The following is a 21102-nucleotide window of genomic DNA, read 5'->3' as shown; positions in this document are numbered from 1 at the left end:
ACTTCACTTTTTCCATGGTGGCCTTAGCATGCGTGTACCTGTCTCCTAGAACACAGGTTATGTGAGGGAAGAGCCTTCACTTATCTTTGTATACCCAGTGTTGTGACTGGCGCTCAACCGGGTGCACATCAGAATCATCTGGAAGTTTTTAAAAATATGGGCACCAGGACCCACCCCTAGCACTACAGAAACAAACTCTGCAAACCTGTGTTTAATAAAGCCCCACACCATGGCTGAATCATGCGCAATGCCCAGCACAGAAACCGAACCACACTCCAGCCCAAACCTCTTGCTGTTGAGTCAGTTTCAACTCATGGCCACCCCAGGTGTTACAGAGTAGAACTATTCCATAGAGGTTTCTTGGCTGTAGTCTTACAGAGGCAGATTGTCGGGCCTCTTTATTCCTGGTGCTGGTGGGTGGGTTCCATCCACCAAGGTTAGTAGTCCAGTGCAAACCATTTGTGCCTCCCAGGGGCCTTGCTCTACACAGCGCAGGTATTTAATAAATATTTCTTGAATGTCTGGTCAATCACTTAGCAAGGCTGCCTGGAGAATTACACCTACCTCTCAGCTCCTTCTCCAGCTTTGTGACTTTTTACTTTTGATTTCACTTTCCATTTCCTTTAACTTGAAAGTATCTGCACAGCAACCAAACAGCAGTGAAAAAAGGGGCGACATTTTGTTTAGAGATTCTAACTGTTGACCTCATCTCTGGTGCCTTAGGGTTAGAATATTGTTGACCCATTTCTCAGTATCTCAGATACCCAGCACTCACCTCAAATTGGGGTAACCTGTTAAAACAGTCCCTAAAGTATCTTTAGAATCCTAGTCACTGGGGCACTCGCCCCCAAGGTGTCCGTGGCTGATCACGGTGATCTGCATCGTCCTTTAAGGTGGCTGTGAGACCTGAAACCCATTCCCCTGTAGCCCTCTGACTCTGCACTCAATCCAACATCCCCGGAGGGCGGGCGCGGCCGAAGCTGCTAAATGCCTGAAAGTCAGAGGGCGCCTCGTTGGCGAATGAATGGGGAAACCCCCCCTGGGCGGGCGCAGTCTACAGCTGCTAGCGAGAAATCGAAACTCAGCTGTTAAAACCGCCGCCCTTGCTCTTTGGAATCTTATCTCGAGACTCGTGGGGCGTCCCAGCCCGCACCCCCGGCGGCAGCGGCCCTGATCCAGCGGCTCTGAGCCATGTACTCTCGCAGCAGGTTGGTGGGCTCGGGGTCTGGGGCCACCCCCGCGACCCGCCCCGCCTGGGACCACTCTGCGCGGAGCGGGCAGCTGGACCCGCTGCCAGGCCAGAGACAGGGTTTGGAGTCGGCCCCCGAGGACCCTTCGCGGGACACCCCAGAGCACGCAGGCCAGAGGCTCCAGCAGTAAGTATTTAACAACCTCTGGTGAGGGGCGGGAGCACCGGACCCAAACAAATTTCATGGGCACCTTCTGGATTGTTGGAATTTAAAGGTGCGGGGCCCAAATGACAGGGTTGTTGAGGGAAATGAGGGTTCATTTCCCTAAATAAAAAAGCATTCATAAATTATCCTCTAACTTTGAGGTCCCTTGCTAAATATCCCAGTCCTCATTTCTTCAAGAAGCAGGGAATCTCTGTCTGTGACTCTGCGGGATTGAAAGGTAAGGGTATGTAGAAACCACCTGGGCTTCTTACTCATTTTCTAGGTATCTCTAGAACTCTAATAGGAAAATGAGTTTTCCCTTACTGTTATAAAAAGATTGGTGCCCTAAATGGCATTGTCATGTCAGCTGCCAGGGTTGGCTGTTACCTGCCCTGTAGTCACCCCCACTCATGGCAACCCCGTGCACAACACAACAAAAAGCTGCCCAATCTTGGACCATCCCCATGATCGGTTGCGGATTGGACCATTGTGATCCACAGAAGTTTCATTAGCTGGTTTTCAGAAGCAGATTGCCAGGCCTTACTTCCTAGTGTGTCTTAGTCTGGAAACTCCGCTGAAACCTGTTCAGCACTATAGCAACACGCAAGCCTCCACTGACAGGAGGTGGCTGAGCCTGAAGCGCATTGGCTGGAAATTAAACCAAAGTCTCCTACATGGAAGGAGAGAATTCTGTCCCTGAACCACCAATGCCCCCATGCGATCTAGGGTAGGCAGAAGATCCACATGCCACGTGGAGGAGTGAGCTTTCATCACATGGATACTCCAAGACCAACCAGCCTCCTGGAGCCAGAGGAGTGAGCCTCTACGGTGCCCCCAGGCTTCTGGTCTCTGGTGTTGATATGTGCTACACACTCAAACAGATGAGTGGCATTTATCCTTGGTCTTTGGTGAAAAGGACTACAGTTAGTTTTCAGGAAACATTTATTATGCAGAGTGCCAGTGATCCTTTCTTTCCTCCCCAGTGCTTAAAGACGTTAAGCCAAAACCAAGCCCATTGCACTCAAGTCTATTCCAACTCATAGCGATACTCTAAGACACACTATGACTTCCCCATAGGGTTTTCAAGGAGCAGCTGGTGGATTCAAACCGCCAACCTTTTTTTTGGTTGGCAGCCATGGCTGTTAACCACTGTGCCACCAGAGCTCCTGTAAAGACAGTACCGCTTTTGAAGCGCTGCCTCAATGAATCGTAATGGTCCCAATGGTTTTATTTTTAGTTTTCCCTTTTTCATAAACTTCTAGTCACATGAAAGACAAACATTGGTTGCTAAGAAACAGTATATAACCTTATAACCAGTAAACAGATTTTCTTTCATCCCTGAACTTTTGAAAGAATTCCTAAGTACCAGCTTTTAATATTATTCAGCTTAGGGTGACCCTTCAATGAGGCGGATGATCTATGTGATTTCAAATAGACATTGCTGTGTTTCTCCCACCCTGAGAATAATACGTTATCATGCAACAATAGAAGCTCATTAATTCAAGTAACCTAGAAATCTGTAAGTTGTAGTATTTAATAGCAATGGAGGGCATGGACATTTGTTCTTGGGTTGATGATAAACACGCTTACATGTCTTTTTTTTTTTTTCTTTCTTCTATTAAAAAGCATCTACTTAGATATAACCATTTATTCGCCAGCTCATATCATCTCATAAACATTAGCGGTTGCTTCTGTTTTCCTATTTGATTATAAATTACCCCAGCCCCTTGCTGGACCAAATGACTCAGAAAGGGACAGTTTTCTGATTAATTATCGAGGCCTAAAGACCCAGAAGACCCCAGTGCTACTGTTTTGTGATTTCTAAGAAGATTTGAGAACAGACCATTAGAGAGAGTATGTGGGAGAGTTCAGGGATCTCTCAGACAACTCTTCATTTACTCGCCTGAACCTGTTGCAGTGAGCAGAGCATTACAATCCATTTTCTTCTAGGTGTTAACATCTAAGATCCTGTTTGGACCACTCGGGATTCCCCTTACATCTCCACTAGTCACTTAGATCCACAGTTTATTCTCACTGGTCTCCTTCAGTGGAAGTGGGAAACCACGGAGAGGGGTTGAATGGCAAATAACATCTCTGTGAAACCAATTTAAGTAAATTCAGAAGGGTTTATTTGGAGAGAAATTGGAAGGATATCCTGATGTGAATTTAAGGAAAAAAAGGAAGGATAAAGTTAAGGGCTTTAATAGTGAAGCTTTATTGTTCCTTCTCAATTTGAAATTATTTGTTGTATGTAAGGTCGCCAGGAGTTGGACTTGAGGCAGCTATTTATATTTATTGCCCAACTGCTATGCTAAATCACCCCGAAGTCAGGCATTTGTCCCTGTAAAAACACACTGATGTAAAACACCCAAAACACCTACTTATGTATAAATAAGATACACTAGTAAAAATCTGTGGCAATCTTAAAATTTCTGAGGACCTCTGTCTGATAAACCCTCCAGCAAAGCTGAATTCTTGACTATGTTTGGAGATAAATAATTCCAAGTACAATAAAAGCTGTGAAAGCCAGAACCTGTGTAAGGCAGAAACCTGTCAGAGAAGGAAAACTCAAATATTTTCCATGAATAGAGAGCAATAGAAAAGTGGTAAGACTGAACCCTGTCAAAGGCCGAAAACTTGCGAGACCTGGAAGAAGAAGGCAGTCCTGTCAAGTTCGGGCTCTCACAGGTTTCAAGTGTATTTACTCATATTGGCTTTCCTGATTATTATTACTTGGTGATTTTATCTTGTCCCTAAGTAGTGTAAACTATGTACACAGATTTAAAAAGAAAAAAGTTTACACAAAACTCTAATCCAAAGTAATCTTTTACCCTCCCTTTCAATGTATTACTTGATTATAGACATCTCGTGGTAACTTATATCACATCTACTTAAATATCAGACTAAAGCAGAGATTTTTCTGGAAGGAATTTTCACCTGGCTTTACCAATTCTTGGTAATAGGCTTTTGTTTGTGATATTAGTAGTATGTTGTTGTTGTTGGGTGCCGTTGAGTCAGTTTTGACTCATAGCGACCCTGTGTACAACAGAGTGAAACACTTCCTGGTCCTGCACCATCTTCACAGTCGTTGCTATGTTTGAGCCCATTGTTGTAGCCACTCTGTCAATCCATACCATTGAGGATCATCTTCTCTTTTTACTGATCCTCTACTTTACCAAGCATGATATCCTTCTTCAGGGGCTGGTCCCTCCTGATAACATGTCCAAAGTATGTGAGATGTAGCCTCACCATCTTTGCTTCTAAGGAGCATTCTGGCTGTACTTCTTCCAAGACAGATGTGCCCATTCTTTTGGCAGTCCATGGTATAGTCAATATTCTTCACCAACACCACAATTCAAAGGCATCAATTCTTTGGTCTTCTTTGGTCGTGTTCAGCTTTCACATGCATATGAGGCGATTGAAAACACCATAGGGCTCACTTTATTCAGATACTTGTCTGTAACCATACGGAGGTGGTCTTTAGCTTGGAGTTGCTTGAAAGAAATAAAAAGATATTCTGAAAATGAACCATAATGTGGAATTTTACTATAGAGTTAACTTAAACATAATTACAGATTCAGTTTACCTTAACATATTTGTAATCTATACTGCACAGAGTCCCCGGGTTGTGCAAATGGTTAACATGCTTGGCTGCTAACAGAAGAGTTGGTTTGAATCCACCCAGAGGCACCTAGGAAGAAATCCCTGGTGATCTGCTTCCAAAAACTTAGTCATTGAAAACCCCGTGGTGCACAGTTCTACTCTGACACACACAGGTCGTCGTGAGTTGGAGTCTACTCCATGGCAACTGGTTAGATTGCGCAGTGTAGAGGCTTAAGATGAGCAATAGCAGCACACGCTTATGTATTGCTTACTGTGTATAAATGTGCTACATATATTAACTTTTCATTCCTTTCAACAACCCTACAATAAGAGGATCTCTAGCTCAGGGTACTTAATTAAAAATGTAAGAACGAATAACTATTCAACACAAGAAATACTCTTCTGGAGCTCACTGTCTAATCGACGGGGCAGGCACTAATCAGATAATTACACAAATAACTCTTTATAAGTACTATAAAAGAAATTCAGGGCCTGAGCTAGTCTTGGGAGGAGGAAAAGCTTTCCCTAGAGGTGATGTTTGAGCTGTGATCTACGGGATCCTTAGGAGTTTAAATGGCCTGTGTGGCAGCTAGGGAAGTGTGCTGTTCAGAACTTCAAAAGAACCTACTACTGGGAGCAGAGTTTACTGCCAGTGCCAGCTGCTGCCCTTCGGATCCACTGCACCCTCTGCTCTGAGAGCAGGCTTACTCTGCACGCTCCCCAGCCAATGCGTGAGAGGGGCGGGGTGCTGGTGCACTCCCCAGCCAATACCTGGGTGGGGTGGGGTGCTGGTGCACTCCCCAGCCAATGTCTCAGCCGGGTGGGGTGCTCGTGCACTCTCCAGCCGATGCCTGAGTAGGGCGGGGTGCTGGTGCACTCCCCAGCCAATGCCTGGGTGGGGCGGGGTGCTGGTGCACTCCCCAGCCAATGTCTCAGCCGGGTGGGGTGCTCGTGCACTCTCCAGCCGATGCCTGAGCGGGGCGGGGTGCTGGTGCACTCCCCAGCCAATGCCTGAGTGGGGCGGGGTGCTGGTGCACTCCCCAGCCAATGCGTGAGAGGGGCGGGGTGCTGGTGCACTCCCCAGCCAATGCGTGAGAGGGGCGGGGTGCTGGTGCACTCCCCAGCCAATGCGTGAGAGGGGCGGGGTGCTGGTGCACTCCCCAGCCAATGCCTGAGTGGGGCGGGGTGCTGGTGCACTCCCCAGCCAATCCCTGGGTGGGGCGGGGTGCTGGTGCACTCCCCAGCCAATCCCTGGGTGGGGCGGGGTGCTGGTGCACTCCCCAGCCAATGCCTGGGTGGGGCGGGGTGCTGGTGCACTCCCCAGCCAATGCCTGAGTGGGGCGGGGTGCTGGTGCACTCCCCAGCCAATATCTGAGCGGGGTGGGGTGCTGGTGCACTCCCCAGCCAATCCCTGGGTGGGGCGGAGTGCTGGTGCACTCCCCAGCCAATGCGTGAGAGGGGCGGGGTGTGATGCACTCCCCAGCCAATATCTGAGCCGGGTGGGGTGCTGGAACACTCCCCAGCCAAAGTCTGAGGTGGGCGGGGTGCTAGAGCACTCCCCAGCCAATGTGTGAATGGGTCAGGGTGCTAGTGCCAGCCCATCCCAGGCCCATGTGGGACTCCTCCATGGGACAAATTTTGCTTGAAGATTCCTCGCTGCCCTGTCAAGATTTTCCCAGAACTGTATGGAAGCCTGAGGCTCTTCCTACACAATCCTCCTTCCCTCTCTCCTTTCATAGGTATCAGGTCTGTCCCATTTTCTCAAGGCTTTCCCTGCCTACTTCTGATTCCACCTCTTCTGTCTTTCACAGGTGTTCCCCAGTAAATCTCTTGCGCTCCTAATCTGGTCTTTTCTACTTCTGTGGTCGTTAGTTGTCATGGCAACCGTGTGTCCAGCAGAATGAAGTATTGCCCAGTCCTGAGCCCTCCTCAAGGTCGCTGGTATGTTTGAGTCCACAGTTGGGGCTATTGTGCCTTCCAGCTTGGATGGGCCATCTTCCAGCGCTTTTTGTGTCATTATTCTGTTGTAATCTGTAAGGTTTTCATTGCTAATTTTTGGAAGTAGATCCCTTGATCTTTTTTCCTAATTTGTCCTAGTCTGGAAGTTCCGCTGAAACCTGTGCGCCACCATGAGTGACACTCCTGGCATTTGAAATACCGGTGGCATAGCTTCCAGTGTCATAGCAGCATGCAAGTCACCACAGCAAGACAAGCTGACAGTCGGGGTGGGTCTGCTTCTTGAAGGACGCAAACTGACACCTGACCACAACCTTAGGCACAGCAACTATTTCATGCCCATTGTTGGGGTGCTATAGATGCATATGGAGAAAACTCACTTTTTTTTTTCTTCTTTCTGCCTATTATTTCCTGCCTTGGGGTCCAAAGGATATTCCCGAGTCTCTATCCTTCAACTTCAGTGCTTCTCACTGGCTTGCTGGTTTGAGACAAGGAAATAACCCTAGTAACTTACTTTTCCTTCTCTTTAGCCCCAAATCTCAAGAGAAAATGAAGGAAGCCTTGGTATAATTGCTTATTAATGACTGCCAATCCCTGCTTTTCTCTCTTTTCTCCTTGAAGGGTGTTGTGTTCATTAGTATCAAAAATTTTGTAAATATTGCATTGCTGTTGAGTCAATTCCAACTCATAGCAACCCTATAGAACAGAGTAGAACTGCCCCATAGGTTTCCAAGGAGCGGCCGGTGGATTTGAACTGCTGACCTTTTGGTTAGCACCTTATATTTACTGCTTGTAAATATAAGGTGGGTATATATATATATATTTTTTTATATGATAATATGGAGCCCCTGGATGGCACAAATGGTTAAACACTTGGCTACTAACTGAAAGGTTGGTGGTTCAAATTCACCCAGAGGCATCTTGGAAGAAAGGCCTGCTGACCTACTTCTGAAAGGTTACAGCTATTGAAAACCCTATGGAATGTACTTCTACTCTGACATGCATGGGGTCACCGTGAGTCAGAATTGACTTGACGGCAACTGTTGTTTTGTTTTTGTTTGTTTATATGGTAATATAGTCGTTAAGTCATAGTATTAGTTTAACTTTTATACAAATCACTATTGAATAATTATTGGGTGTATTCTGAAACCCTGAAGTATGATTTCTTATGTCTAAGACAGAACACCAAAAACTTGCTAAGTCATCTTGATTCACCTCGTTTGAATCTGGACTGGCCATATGAAATAGCCTTAAATTAAATGCGCATTTTTGCAAACTTTTTAGAGCCTATGAGAACTGCCTTCACTATTTCTTCGTCATGGCTATGCTTCAGATTTCTCTTCCTTCTCTCCATATAGCCCTGAGAGAATAAACATGGGGATGGAACAGGACTGGGCAAGTGTTTTGTTCCCTTGTGCACAGGGCCACCATGAGTCAGGGCCTACTGGGCAGTAGTTAACAAGAACATAGATGTTGAGCGTCTTGAAGTGAGCTATCCAGCTATTGCTCCTCCCTGGAGATGAAGAACTGAATAATACTGAAGTTCCTTTTAGTGCTATGAAATATTAGTACATTGGAAGAGAAGATCTGTGATTGATTGTAATGAGTAATTTTCTTGAAGGCTCAATACAGATCGTTACTCATTAGGGAACTATTTAACTCAGTCTTCAAGCTAGGCTCATAAGCATTCAGAAAGTTTGTAAAACAGCAATTTAAGTCCTAATAACAATGATATGGCTCAATGAGCTGGGTAGGTGTCTCAATGATTACCAGATCCTAATACCCAACAAATCAGTAGAGCTCTGCCTATTTGACTAATTGTTGAAATAAGAAATGTTTCATTAAAAAAAAAAAAAATTTTTTTTAGCAATACAGTATTGGGTTAGAGTAAGGAGTAAGGTAAATTAGCTGTGACCTGGAATAGTTAAACTGGGTACTCCTAAGAGACTGAAACCTAAATAACTATCAGTAGCTCATATGGGAAAGGAGTCCTGGTGGCGCAGTGGTTAAGCACTCAGCTGCGAACTGAAAAGTCAGTGGTTAGAACCCACCAACTGCTCGAGGGTAGAAAGATGCAGCAGTCTGCTTCCCTGGAAACCCAGTAGGGCAGTTCTGCTCCGTCCTATAGGGTCAGTATGAGTCGGAATTGACTTGACAGCAATGGGTTTGGGTTTGGCTCATATGTCTCCAACTCTTAATCACGTGCTAGACCTTGTGGTAAGCATGTCACATGTGTTATTGCATTTCCTCTTCATAATAAACACTTGGACTTTTTATAGATAAGGAAACTGAGTCTTGAGAGATTAAATGATTTCCAAGGTCTTGTGGGTTTTTTCAGAGAATCAAGACTCAAACCTGAGACTATCTGCCAACATCTGCATTCTTAACATGATATGGAGCTAGAAGGAGGAATGATAGTACAGCTAGCTAATTTCCTATGGATTGTTGTATTTTCACATCAAGAAAATAGAAATGATATAGGCTAAAGACAGTAGTGGAGCCCTGGTGGCGCAACAGGTAACCTCTGGGCTGCTAACCGGAAGGTTGGTGGTTCTATCCCACCCAGTGGCTCCACAGCAAAAAGACCTAGCAATCTGCTCCTGTAAAAATTATAGCCGAGAAAACCCTACGGAGCAGTTCTATTCTGTCACCTGCGTTGGAATCGACTTGATGGCACCTAAAATCAACAACAAGGGGAGGGGTGATACAGAAAGAGTAATACAACATTTATTCAGTTGTAAATGGCTAGCATGCAAAAGTAATTTGCAAGAATAAAGTTTCTGTGGGAATCCACTTTGTCCTGTTGCATTTTGTAAATTGCAGGCTTGGTGGGCTTGTATTACAGCAACTCTCTCACTGTCACTGTTTCTGAGCAACCTCAACAATTTATTACCTTCCAGTGGTTTTCAGATTTTGGTCCGTAGACTCTAGTGAGTAATTCCTTTTCCATCGACAGGATACATGTATGTGTATATATGAGGATATATATATAACTCACACAAAAGTTTCACAAAGTAGTACTCTTATGTGTGATGCACTCTGACATTTTCTGTTCTTGTTCATTAAAAATAAATCCACCAAGTTGATTTCATAACTCACTAAAGGGTTACCACCTACAGCTTGAAAAGCCCAATTCTATGTATGACAGAAGAGATGGTTGCAGTGGATGGATAGGAAAGACACTTTGATTTGATTAGATCAAATTTGCCTTCATGTTTATGCAGGACAGTAGAAATTATGGTCACGTTTTTAGAAGGAATTTCCAACTCTTCAGAGCTAGATTCAGCTCCTCGGTATGGGATGTATTTGTAGTCAGCCAAGTCTTGGGGAGCAATCATTTTTGTTCAAATACAATATCATCAAAAATGAGTGGGCATTTTTCAAAAAGCCTTTGACAGCTGAAACAGTGAAACAGTAAATCAACAGGCTGATGAAAGCTTGAAAACACTTAATACCTGTAATAATCAGTAGAAGCATATCAGAAATGAGGAATAAAGAAACTTAGTTCAATTACACAGCAAGGTTACTTACTTCAAAGTCAGTGGAGTGCCATAAGGTTATACGTATTGTTAAGGTTAATTGCAGCTCTTCAGCGTGTATTTGAATCTGAAACAAAAGCTGAGCATGAAAAAAATAATCAAAGGGAGAAGACTGCATTTGAAGGGGATCTGTTCTCTATCAGGGAATCAGCCCATAAAGGTTCCTTTGTTCTGTAATGTTGGTAATTTTCTTTTCCAAATATGAAGACTTAAAAGGGAACCCATTAAAGTCCTGTAGTAAAACTGAAGACATTTATTGTCATTAAAACTCCATGTCTGTCTTGAACTGGGTACAGTGTTTTACTATGGGACTAGCAAGAGTGGAAATCCTGTGCTACCGAATCTTGAAAGAAAGCCTGAGCCTTGCTTTAATAAATCTTTATTTTAAATATTTTCCCATTTTATTAAAAATCTTTGGAATCTCTTTCCTGGATTATAAAAGTAAAGTCATACCTGCTTGTTACAAAAACTCAAACATTACAAAAGTAGTGTAGAGAGTGAAAGCCCTCTGCAATTTCAGCCCTTAGAAAGAGCCACGTTAAACAGTTGGGTATAAAGAAATCTTTATTTTGAAAGTAAGTTGCACTTTTTGGCTCTTCATGCCAAGCAGAAAATCTTAGAGCCATTCTGCACTTTGATTTCTACTGCAGATAGAAGGTTATAGGCAGGAGAAGAGAGATTCTATTTCTCATCTTTATTTTAATATGTAATTGATCTCATACTATTTAGTTGGACAAGAAAACAACCTTTGTTGTCACAGTGGAATCCTAGATAACATCTTCTGTGTAGTACTTCTCCCCAAAAGTGTTTAAACTGAGTCTAATTATGAGGAAATAATCAGAAAAATCCAGACCATGAGGCCTTCTATAAGACCATTTACCTGGACTCTTCTAGATTGTCTATCATGAAGGGAAGAAAAAAGTCAGGGAAGCTGTCCTAGATTACAGGAGTCAGAAGAGACGTGTCAGATGACAGGATTGTGTAATCCATGATTGGACCCTGGATGAGGTGGAGATGGGAAGGATCTATTAAAAAAATAGAAACAATCATGAATATTAGGCAATATAGTATCAATATTCAACATCTTAGGTGTGATAATGTTATGTGCAAAAAGGAGAGAATGTCTGTGTTCTTAGGTGCTATATGTTAAAGTATTTTGGGGTAATGTGTAAGCTCTGTGGGATGATATGGAGACCTGGTGGTGCGGTAGTTAAGCACTCGGCTGCCAACCGAAAGGCTGGCAGTCTGAACCCACCAGCCGCTCCTCGGGAGAAAGATGTGGCAGTCAGCTTCCTTAAAGATTACAGCCTTGAAAACTCTATGGAGCAGGTCTGCTCTGTCCTATAGGGTCGCTATGAGTTAGAATCCACTAGACAGCATTTTTTTTTTTTTTGGTTATTATATATATATATGTATATATATATATATAAATATATGTAGCCCTGATGGTACAGTCGCTAAGAGCTCAGGCTGCTAACCAAAAGGTTGGTAGTTCAAATCCCCCAGCCTCTTCTTGGAAACCCTATGGGGCAGTTCTACTCTGTTCTATAGGTTTCCTCTGAATCGGAATCGACAGCAGCAGGTTTTGTTTTTGGTTTTGGTCATGTAATATATGTATATTATGATTACATATAATAAAATAGATTCTCCAAATAGGTACCTGCAGCATAGACAGCTTTGTTTGTTTATCTCATATATAAAATTAGTCTAAAGGTAGGTAGTCTAGGGCTGATACAGTACAAATAATAGGCAGTCATAATAGAACATTTGTTATTTCCCGGCGTTGCTCTAAGAATGTTATATCCACACTCTATGAGAGAGATGTTTGTTATCCTTATTTTATAGGTTAAAAAAAAAAAAGTTAGAAAAACTAAGTAACTTGCTCAAAATTGTATAGTTAGGAAGTTAACAGAATTAGGGTCAGTTTGGCACTGATTGCCACCAATGTGGTGGTTTTACAGTCACAGGGCACCAGCCTGCTCCAGTCTTTCTGCTCTGCCATTCCTGAGGCCTGTCTACGGTATTCAAGTTGCCTCTTTGACCAATATGGCTGCTTGAATTCCAGCTACCAATTCATCCTTCCATGAAGGCGGAAAGCAAAAAAAAAGCTCTTTTTCTCTGTCTGCCTGCCAGACTCAATTTAAATGAACTTTCCTATAAGTCCCTCTCAATGGCTCACATGTCTCAATTTCCCAAACTTAATGACATGGTTACATCTGGCTGTAGAAATTGTTGAGGACTATAGTCTTTTAATTGTGTACATTGTCAACTCTAATAATATAGGAGTTCTGTTAGTAAGGAGGAGATAAGAACAAATGTTGGGTAGGACCAACATCTTTTCTAATTTTAAGAATTGAGGAGAATCAAGCATGAAAACGGAAATTAATAATACGATCAAGGCGTCTCTGGTATTTTGGAAATGCCACATGGATGTCTATGGAAGGAAAACAGAAGTCTAGTTCCCATTCCTGTTCAGGGTACTGATTTTAGATCACTGTTCAGGTTTTCTTCTGGAAAATGATGTGTGCAAAGCTTTATGTTTTGTCCATACTGCAGGGTTGTTTATAATAGCAAACAACTGAAATAACTAAAATGGTCAAGTGAATGGTTATATTGTGACGCATACATGTGATGAAATACTATGCAGCTGTTTAGCATCACGGCATCCTACTTGTTTAATTGACTTGGGAAAACAACTTACAAGTGAAAGTGGGATAGAAAATGATTGCAACTGTGTAGGTGATTGATCCATCTTGAGGCAATTTTTGTATACTTTTTATTTTTTAAGTGAACAAAAAGTGACATCTCTCAGGACCACCTTCCATGGTTGTGTAGGTTGATAGCTACACAGACTTTCCAGCTAAGGCAGTGGTTGGGGGCTAAAGCGTATACCAAGCCATACACCCTAGCATGAGGTTGTCTCTGTCTGTAATAGCAGGCACTCTTTTCTGATTTGCACGAATTTACCATATCTCACTAAACCATGGGGATGCTGGTGTGTGTGTGTGTGTGTGTGTGTTACCTTTGTCTAGTTTCTATAAAGCCAGCAAATCTACAAAAGCCCTGATAACCTCTTGTTTGTTTATCCTTTTCTTCTGGGTGTCTACTCAGTCCTCTAGCAGGAGCTGTGTGTTACACTGATGGGAGAACTCACTAGCTTGGCATCATCTCTTGCCAGAGTGATATTGTGGCTGTGCAGGTTCTGAGAGCACAGAGAAGGAAGGAGGCCCCCCCTGAGATGTGGCTCCTGGGCTGGGCCTGGTAAGCTGGGCTTCGGCTCAAGGATGGTTACTCCGCCTGATCTTGTCATTTTCTGTTTTTTTTTTTCTTGAGAATTTGGCTGGTTTAAAAAAAAAAAAAAAACTTTTGGAAATCTGAGAGCCTCACAAGTTTTGATCCCATACCGACTAAAAATAGTGTCGGGTCCTTCTATTCAAAAAAATCCCATAATAAAAACCAAGATGGAAGCTAAATAAAGCTCAGTCTTGTTCCTTTGATTAACCAGAATTCTTCTTCCCTTCAATTTATATACATACGAGGGTAAGATTTTCTTGAACTATGAAAAGCTCAAACCAAGTTTTTGTAGACCAGTAGACTTCATGTAAGGAGCCCTGGTGGCACAGATGGTTAAGTGCTTGGCAGCTAATCGAAAGGTTGGTGGTTTGAATCCACCTAGCAGCTCTGCAGGAGAAAGACCTGGCGATCTGCTTCTGTAAAAATTATACCCAACAAGATCCTATGGGGCAGTTCTACTCCCCCGTCACATGGGTTCACTATGGGTCAGAATTGACTCGATAGCATCTGATGAGAACACACGTCGTGTGGCCTGCCATTGCGCTTGAAACTATTCGATTATAATCTAATCTATACCTTTCTGAATTTTTACTGTTGACTACGATTCATTTTCAGTCAGATCAGTATTGTTCCCAATTAGAAATTCTAATGACATCCGGTGCAGTTTTTACACACCAGGGAATATATTTACATCACCCTTTAGCCAGCCAAGATATTTCTCATGACTTCAGCATAACATTTTTCCATGGAGTGCTTATTGATGAGAGGTAATGAAAATTGTGCAAGAAGGTAAATGAGAGAAGTGGTTGTACATCTCAGGAGACACCTCGCAAGAAAAAGGTTTCTCAAATATCTTTTCCATTTATAGGTGTTTTTCTTTTACAGGGCAGAAAAACATATTTCTCTTTGTCTTGGACTATTCTTTTGTATATTCTCCCTTAGTGTAGATCACTGATGTGCACTGGTGGAAAGTGAAAATAATCTTAGGAATTGAGATATTTCATTAAATTTCAATGACGTAATTAAGGAAACTCATTTTCAAAGATACACATTTATTTCAGGAGCTTGAATGTTGCTTAATCGGAAGATGACCAGCATACTAAATATAGGTTGCTTGGGCTTGTCTAGAGTCACAGCTTTGAGAGTCACACTGAGGAAACAGATGACACGGGGTTAAAACAGCTGAGGCCCTTGCTGTGGGTTGAAACTAATTGGCTGAAAACATGAATAAGTCACACTTGCCATTTATGTCAAGAAAAAACCAAGAGAGAAGGGCCGAGTATGTGTATCTAGAAAGGTATACTCTGCCACATGATACTGAAAAATAAAAAGCAGCTTTTTGGACTTAACATGTAAGAGAAATAGAAGCTCAATTACTTGGAAATGTTTTCTTCTGAATATTATAAAATGTTTGAGATCTGGCATTTTTAGCCAACAAAATGTTTCTAAAAATGCTGTGAAGACATTCTGTAATGTAAAACATTGATTTCTGGGACCACTGCCCTTGAGCCTAAGGGTTATGTTAACAAGCCTCTGATTTTCAAGGCCAGATAATTTTTTCTCTCTTTTCATGTATGTCTCTGTATTGTGTCTGGATATCTGTAGGCTAGACACATTGGCCAAATATTGACTAAGTCCTGTTCCAGAGACTAAAAGATTCAGGTATAATGTCAGACTTCCATTTAATGAGATTCGACATTGTAGAATAAATTTTGGAAAGAAATATTTGGGAAATACCATAGGTAAATTTTTGCAAAGAATAAAATATTTGGAAAGAAAACCCACTGAGTTTTCTTTCCAAATATTTTCCAAAATTTCCCTAAGACCCATGGAACTTGGAAAATTCTCTGTGAAGCTCCTGTTAGCCGACTAGCAAAGAAACACTTTTGCCATTTCAGATCTTATCCTTTAAGCTTCAACTTGTTATTCTTCCCTGAAGTTTTCTACGCCTCTGGGCCATCTGTAAATCTCCTCTGCCTCGGATCTCTACTTACATCCGTTGCTCTGGCACTTGATTCTATATCCTTGTGGTGTGCGTCTGTGATTTTATGGATTGTTCTAACTAAAGTATAAAACCAATTGTCATCGAGTCAGCTCTGACTCATGGCAGTCCCATGTGTGTCAGAGTAGAACTGTGCTCCATAGCATTTCAAATGGCTGATTTTTTTCAGAAGTAGATAGCCAGGCCTTTCTTCTGAGGTGCCTCTGGGTAGACTTGAACTTCCAACCATTCAGTTAACAGCCGGCACATTAACTGTTCACAACACCCAGGGTCTCAACTAAACTATAAGCTCCACTAAAGTGGTCTGAATCCGTTTTTTGGTATCTCTCTTCACTCCCCATAGACCCTAACACAAGAAGTCCGTAACAGGTGCTTAATTAAATAGGTTGCATTGCTTGAAAGTCTATCAAGAGGCTGAAGTTAATCATAATTTATGCTTTTTACACTGAGTTGAAAAGTTAGCTGCGGCCAGCTCACTGGTCTGAGTCAAAAGTCCTGAGTTTTGAGTCTCAGCGCTGCTGCTTAATTTATACCTTGTGGTCTTGGGCATGTGATACAACTCCTGTGCCTTTTTCGATAATTAATGGGTAACGTTCTTGGCTGCTAACTGAAAGGCTTGAGGTTGGCGTCCACCCAGAGGTGCCTCGGAAGAAAGCACTGATTATCGGCTTCTGAAAAATCAGCCATTGAAAATTCTACAGAGCACAGTTTACTCTGATACGTGTGAGGTGGCCAGCTGGTTACTAAGACACCTTGACTGATCCATGCAGTGGTTCTCCAAGTGTGGTCTGCAGATCAAGAACATCAGCCTCACCTGAAAACTTGTTAGCAACGCAAGTTATCAGTTCCCCCTCCAGACCTACTGATTCAGAAACTCTGCCTTCTAACAAGCCCCTCCAGGGGATACTGGTGCTCGCTAAAGTTTGAGGACTACTCACCTGCGGTGTAGCCAAATCCCCGGTGTGGGGAGAAGTTCTGTACCACAACCGTAGCAGACGTGGCAAGCTGTGCAGCGTTTCATCGTTGTCTAGTGTTTCATCTTTTCGGCTCTGCAGGATGGCTCACCATTGCATCACATCCAGGTTTGCAGGTACCGCTGTAGAATTGCCGTCCCCAAGCTCCCGTTAAGTGCTGGCATTCAAGTGAAAAATCTTTCTTAGGGTGAACAAAGAATATGTAATGGACAAGGGATTAATTTTCAGCGACAGCCTCCCAATTTTGTATTTCTAATTTGTATGCATCCTAGGCTACACAGGCAACGTCTGCTGATATGCGTTAGGTAATGGGGCGTCCAGCAGCCCCATTTGCAGGCAAAGGTGGTTGTACACCTCACACTTACAAGTCTGAAATTAAAGCCCAGTTTGAAGCTGGCTGAAGACACATTGCTACGAAATAATGAGATAAGAAAGAAATGGTTTGTGTTAATCAGCACTTTTGGCCTCTCCCGTTCAATCTTTGCTAATTTGGCCTTCGAAATTGTACATTCCACGTTGAAGAGAGACTTCTAAGAGCATCTGATTTTTTTTTCCCCCCAGAAAACCTACATTTTAAAACTGATTGTGTTTATCTACAGCGTTTTCGTAAAACTGTACCCACGTGCATGCTGTTTTCTGTTGCTGTGCTGTACCTTTGCTCTGCTAACTATTCATGTGGAAACCGTGGTGGCGTAGTGGTTAAGTGCTACAGCTGCTAACCAAAAGGTCGGTAGTTTGAATCCACCAGGCACTCCTTGGAAACTCTGTCCTAGAGGTCGCTATGACTTGGAACCGACTCAACGGCAACAGGTGGATTTTAACAATTCATGCTACGGTGGGGCCACATGGATCATCTCAGGGAATAGTCACCCCCGCAGCACAGACTAATAGACTGGTTTCATTTCAATTCAGCCCACATTTATCAAGCAGCTACTTTGTACCAGGCACTGTTCCGGGTGCTGGGCCTGCAAAGATCAATCAAGCACAGTTCCTGCCCCGACAAGCTCACGGTATGTTAACAGCTTCCCAGAGCCTTGGTGTAGAATACTTTTGCTTAAATGAAGCCTTCTTTATATCAGATTCCCTGATTTCCCAGTTTGAGTTCTTGTTTATGCTCAACCTGTGTCCCAGACTAATGAGTGGCCCAATAGACTCATGACTAGAAAAGTCAAACCCTAAGGGTATAAGCCAACACTCACCCTAAGGGTACAAGCCAACACCAGCTGTCAGTTTGTCCTACTGTGATGACTTACATGTTGCTATGATGCTAGAAACTGTGCCACTGGTATTTCAAATACCAGCAGGGTCACCCATGGTAGAAAGGTTTCAGTGGAGGGTCCAGACTAAGACAGACTAGGAAGAAATATCTGGCAATCTTCTTCTAAAAATGTGCCAATGAAAACGTTATGGATCACAACGGATCATTGTCTGACGCACTTTCTTTGGACACATCATAAGAAGGGATCGACTGCGGGAGGAGGACATCTGTTTGGTGACACAGAGGGCTGGTGAGGGTGAGGGTGACCCTTGGTAAGATGGATTGGCACAATAGTTGCAACAATGAACTTGAATACACTGGTGACCATGAGGATGATGGTGGACTGGCCAGCATTTCACTCTGTTGTACGTGGGGTAGCTGTGAGTTGGAGTTGACTTGATGACAGCTGTCTAAAGGCACAAGACTGGGCCATTTGGCTACTCAAATGGGTGGTCAAGAGGAGGTAGCTGCACTGCAGATGGCCTGCATTCTCAGAGTTTATGGGGATAAAGGATAGATGAGTGTTTTCTGTACTCTGGATGTGTTGTGGATAACAGGCATGAGAATACCAGTCTAAAGCTATCTTAACGGTACTTACACATGAGGGCCAGCAAGAGGCTCAATGGAGTCCTACAGAGACAGTCCACCAAGAGCCAACGTGAAGCAGTCACTTGCCACTGTTCATTGTTTGCTTTGTATTTCTGTATTTGGCGGTATGTATTTGTTTCATGTTGTCATAAGCTCCCGTGGGACAGAGGCATCTCAGTCTTTGTATCTTCCATGGTATCTATTTGATGGCGATGATGATAAGGAGAGTATATTAGAAGGAAGAGTACCTGATGGCTTATATGAATTAGTGGAGTCCCTGGGTGGTGCAAACAGCTAACGTGCTTGGCTGCTAACTGAAAGGTTGGAGGTTCAAGTCTACCCAGAGACACCTCAGAAGAAAGGCTTGGTGATCCACTTCCAAAAAGCCAGCCCCTGAAAACCCTATGAAACACAGTTCTACACTCCTCACACACATGGGGTTGGCATGAGTCAGAACAGAACCCAGTCAGATAGGCTGGCTTGGCTATAGGAATGAGTAATTTCTCATGAAATAAGCATTTTTTTCTCTTCATTCTAGCACAGGCGCATATACCTTGATAACACCAAATGAAAGCCGAAGAAACCAGATACGACGGAGTACGTATATTCATCCACTGAACATTCAGAATGTTTCGTGTCTTCTTAAGGAGTACAATTTGTTTTGGTCTGGAATATTTTCATTTTCTCATTTGTATAGACTTGCCAGATCTTACCAAGGCTTTTCTTTTTCCCTTTTAACTTTAGTAGTGTTATTTACCCTTTTAAAATTATTATGTTGTTAATACTTCTAAATTTGTTTCTCTACATTACTAACAGGAGCCCTGGTGGCACAGTGGTTAAGCTGTCAGCTGTTAACCAAAAGATCAGTGGGTTGAACCCACCAGCTGCTCTGTGTAGGGAAAGATGTGGCAGTCTGCTTCTGTAAAGGTTTACGGCTTTGGAAACCCTGTGGTTTAAGTTCTCCTCTGTCACATGGGGTCGCTATGAGTTGGAATTGACTCAACAGCACCTATAACAACACACTACTAACAGAACTGGGCATGCAATTGTAAATCTCGCATTTCTGTCAGCTTATATCATTTCACACCTATTTTTAAAATACCTATCTTGTCCCTGTGAAGTTAGGCCAACTGCCGATATTTTTCATGAAACCGTGAATATTTTGAAGCAGACTAGGTCTATACTAAATAGGTGGTGAAGGAATTTGTCCCTTCCTTGATTTCTCCTATCCCTCCTCAATGGAATTATGTAGCCTCTGTGCTCTCATAATTTTCTAAGGGTCTGTCCTCAGCTGCTTTTATTTGTGTACTTCAGTTTCCTTCTCTAGATTATAAGCTCCTTGAGGGCAGGGACCATGTCTGTCTTGTTTTGTGCTTCTTGAACTTAGTGGGTGTATAACCAAAACCCCATTGCTGTCGAGTTAATTCCAGCTCATAACAACCCTATAGAACAGAGTAGAACTGCCCCAGAGAGTTTCCAAGGAGCGGCTGGTGGATTTGAACTGCTGACCTTTTGGTTAGCATCTGTAGGGCTTAACCACTGTGCCACCAGGGCTCCAGTGGGTGTGTAACCTACCTAGTGCCATCGAGTCGATTCTGACTCATAGCAACCCTAGAGGACAGAGTAGAACTGCCCCATAGAGTTTCCAAGGGGCACCTGGCGGATTCGAACTGCCGACCCTTTGGTTAGCAGTTGTAGCACATTTATTTAAAGTTGTACAGTAGATAGAAACGCTGCCATTTAAAGGCATAGCATGATATTTTGGAGCTGGAAGGAGAACTAATGCTCTTTAATTCACAAAGAAATTGAAAGGCTCATTAAGGCAGACACCCTTAACAAGGCTAGCACTGAGATTTTATGTTCTCCTTTTTTATGAGGTTGTTGGTGGGAAATGTAACATTGTCACTCATGATGGCCATTAAGGAATGACAGGAAAGGTTCCCCACCGGACAGGCAGTCCCTGATTTAGGGGTTACAGTTGGCTCATTGTAGAACCCCAGAGCTTCTGGCATCTTAGAAGCTTTTGATTTAAATATTTCACAGGAATTCAAGTCTCAGTGTTGTCTGTTTGGACTCTGAGATGTTTCAGAATTAAAAACAATAATTTTAAAACGTTATAAATGGATATTTTGAGCCATCAGGTCTAATGTGAAGATTAGGGCATGTAGGGGAAGAAAAGAACAGTATCTCTCTGGCGCCCCCTGCTGTCACTCAGAGTGACTATTTGGGGAATGTGCAGTGCTTTGCAGGGAAGCAGGCTCTGCCTTGGGGTCCCAAAAGTCCCCAGCACAGACCCTCCATGCCTTGTAGTTTCAGTCAGCTTGGGAGAACATTTAAAACAAAGGCAGTGAGCATCAAAACTTTCTGGGGATACACGTTTGTTTACCTGTATGTGAAAAGTTATTATGGACATATTAATATTTTAGTTTTGTACAACTTTTCTGTAGGAAACCTTTAAAATTAATTTGGTCTGAGGAATACCAAAATAGAAGGA

The 21102-nt window shown here is 43.0% G+C and overlaps 1 protein-coding gene across 2 annotated transcripts in view; it reads left to right on the top strand.

Annotated features, from left to right (window-relative positions):
• Positions 1 to 1114: 1114 nt before the first annotated feature.
• The window catches only part of EPSTI1 (epithelial stromal interaction 1), a 128070-nt gene continuing 108082 nt past the window's right edge, over positions 1115 to 21102 (top strand). Inside the window, exons 1-2 of one of the 2 annotated variants that reach the window (XM_023551256.2) lie at positions 1115 to 1376; positions 19147 to 19205. In XM_023551256.2, coding sequence (XP_023407024.2) covers positions 1192 to 1376; positions 19147 to 19205 — 244 coding nt within the window. In that variant the 5' untranslated portion in view covers positions 1115 to 1191. The remainder of the gene's footprint in view (positions 1377 to 19146; positions 19206 to 21102) is intronic. The other variant, XM_023551257.2, reaches the window with a different exon arrangement.

This window comes from Loxodonta africana, chromosome 17, assembly GCF_030014295.1.
Source record: "Loxodonta africana isolate mLoxAfr1 chromosome 17, mLoxAfr1.hap2, whole genome shotgun sequence".
Classification (NCBI taxonomy): domain Eukaryota; kingdom Metazoa; phylum Chordata; class Mammalia; order Proboscidea; family Elephantidae; genus Loxodonta; species Loxodonta africana.
This window is presented reverse-complemented; position numbering and strand designations above follow the sequence as displayed.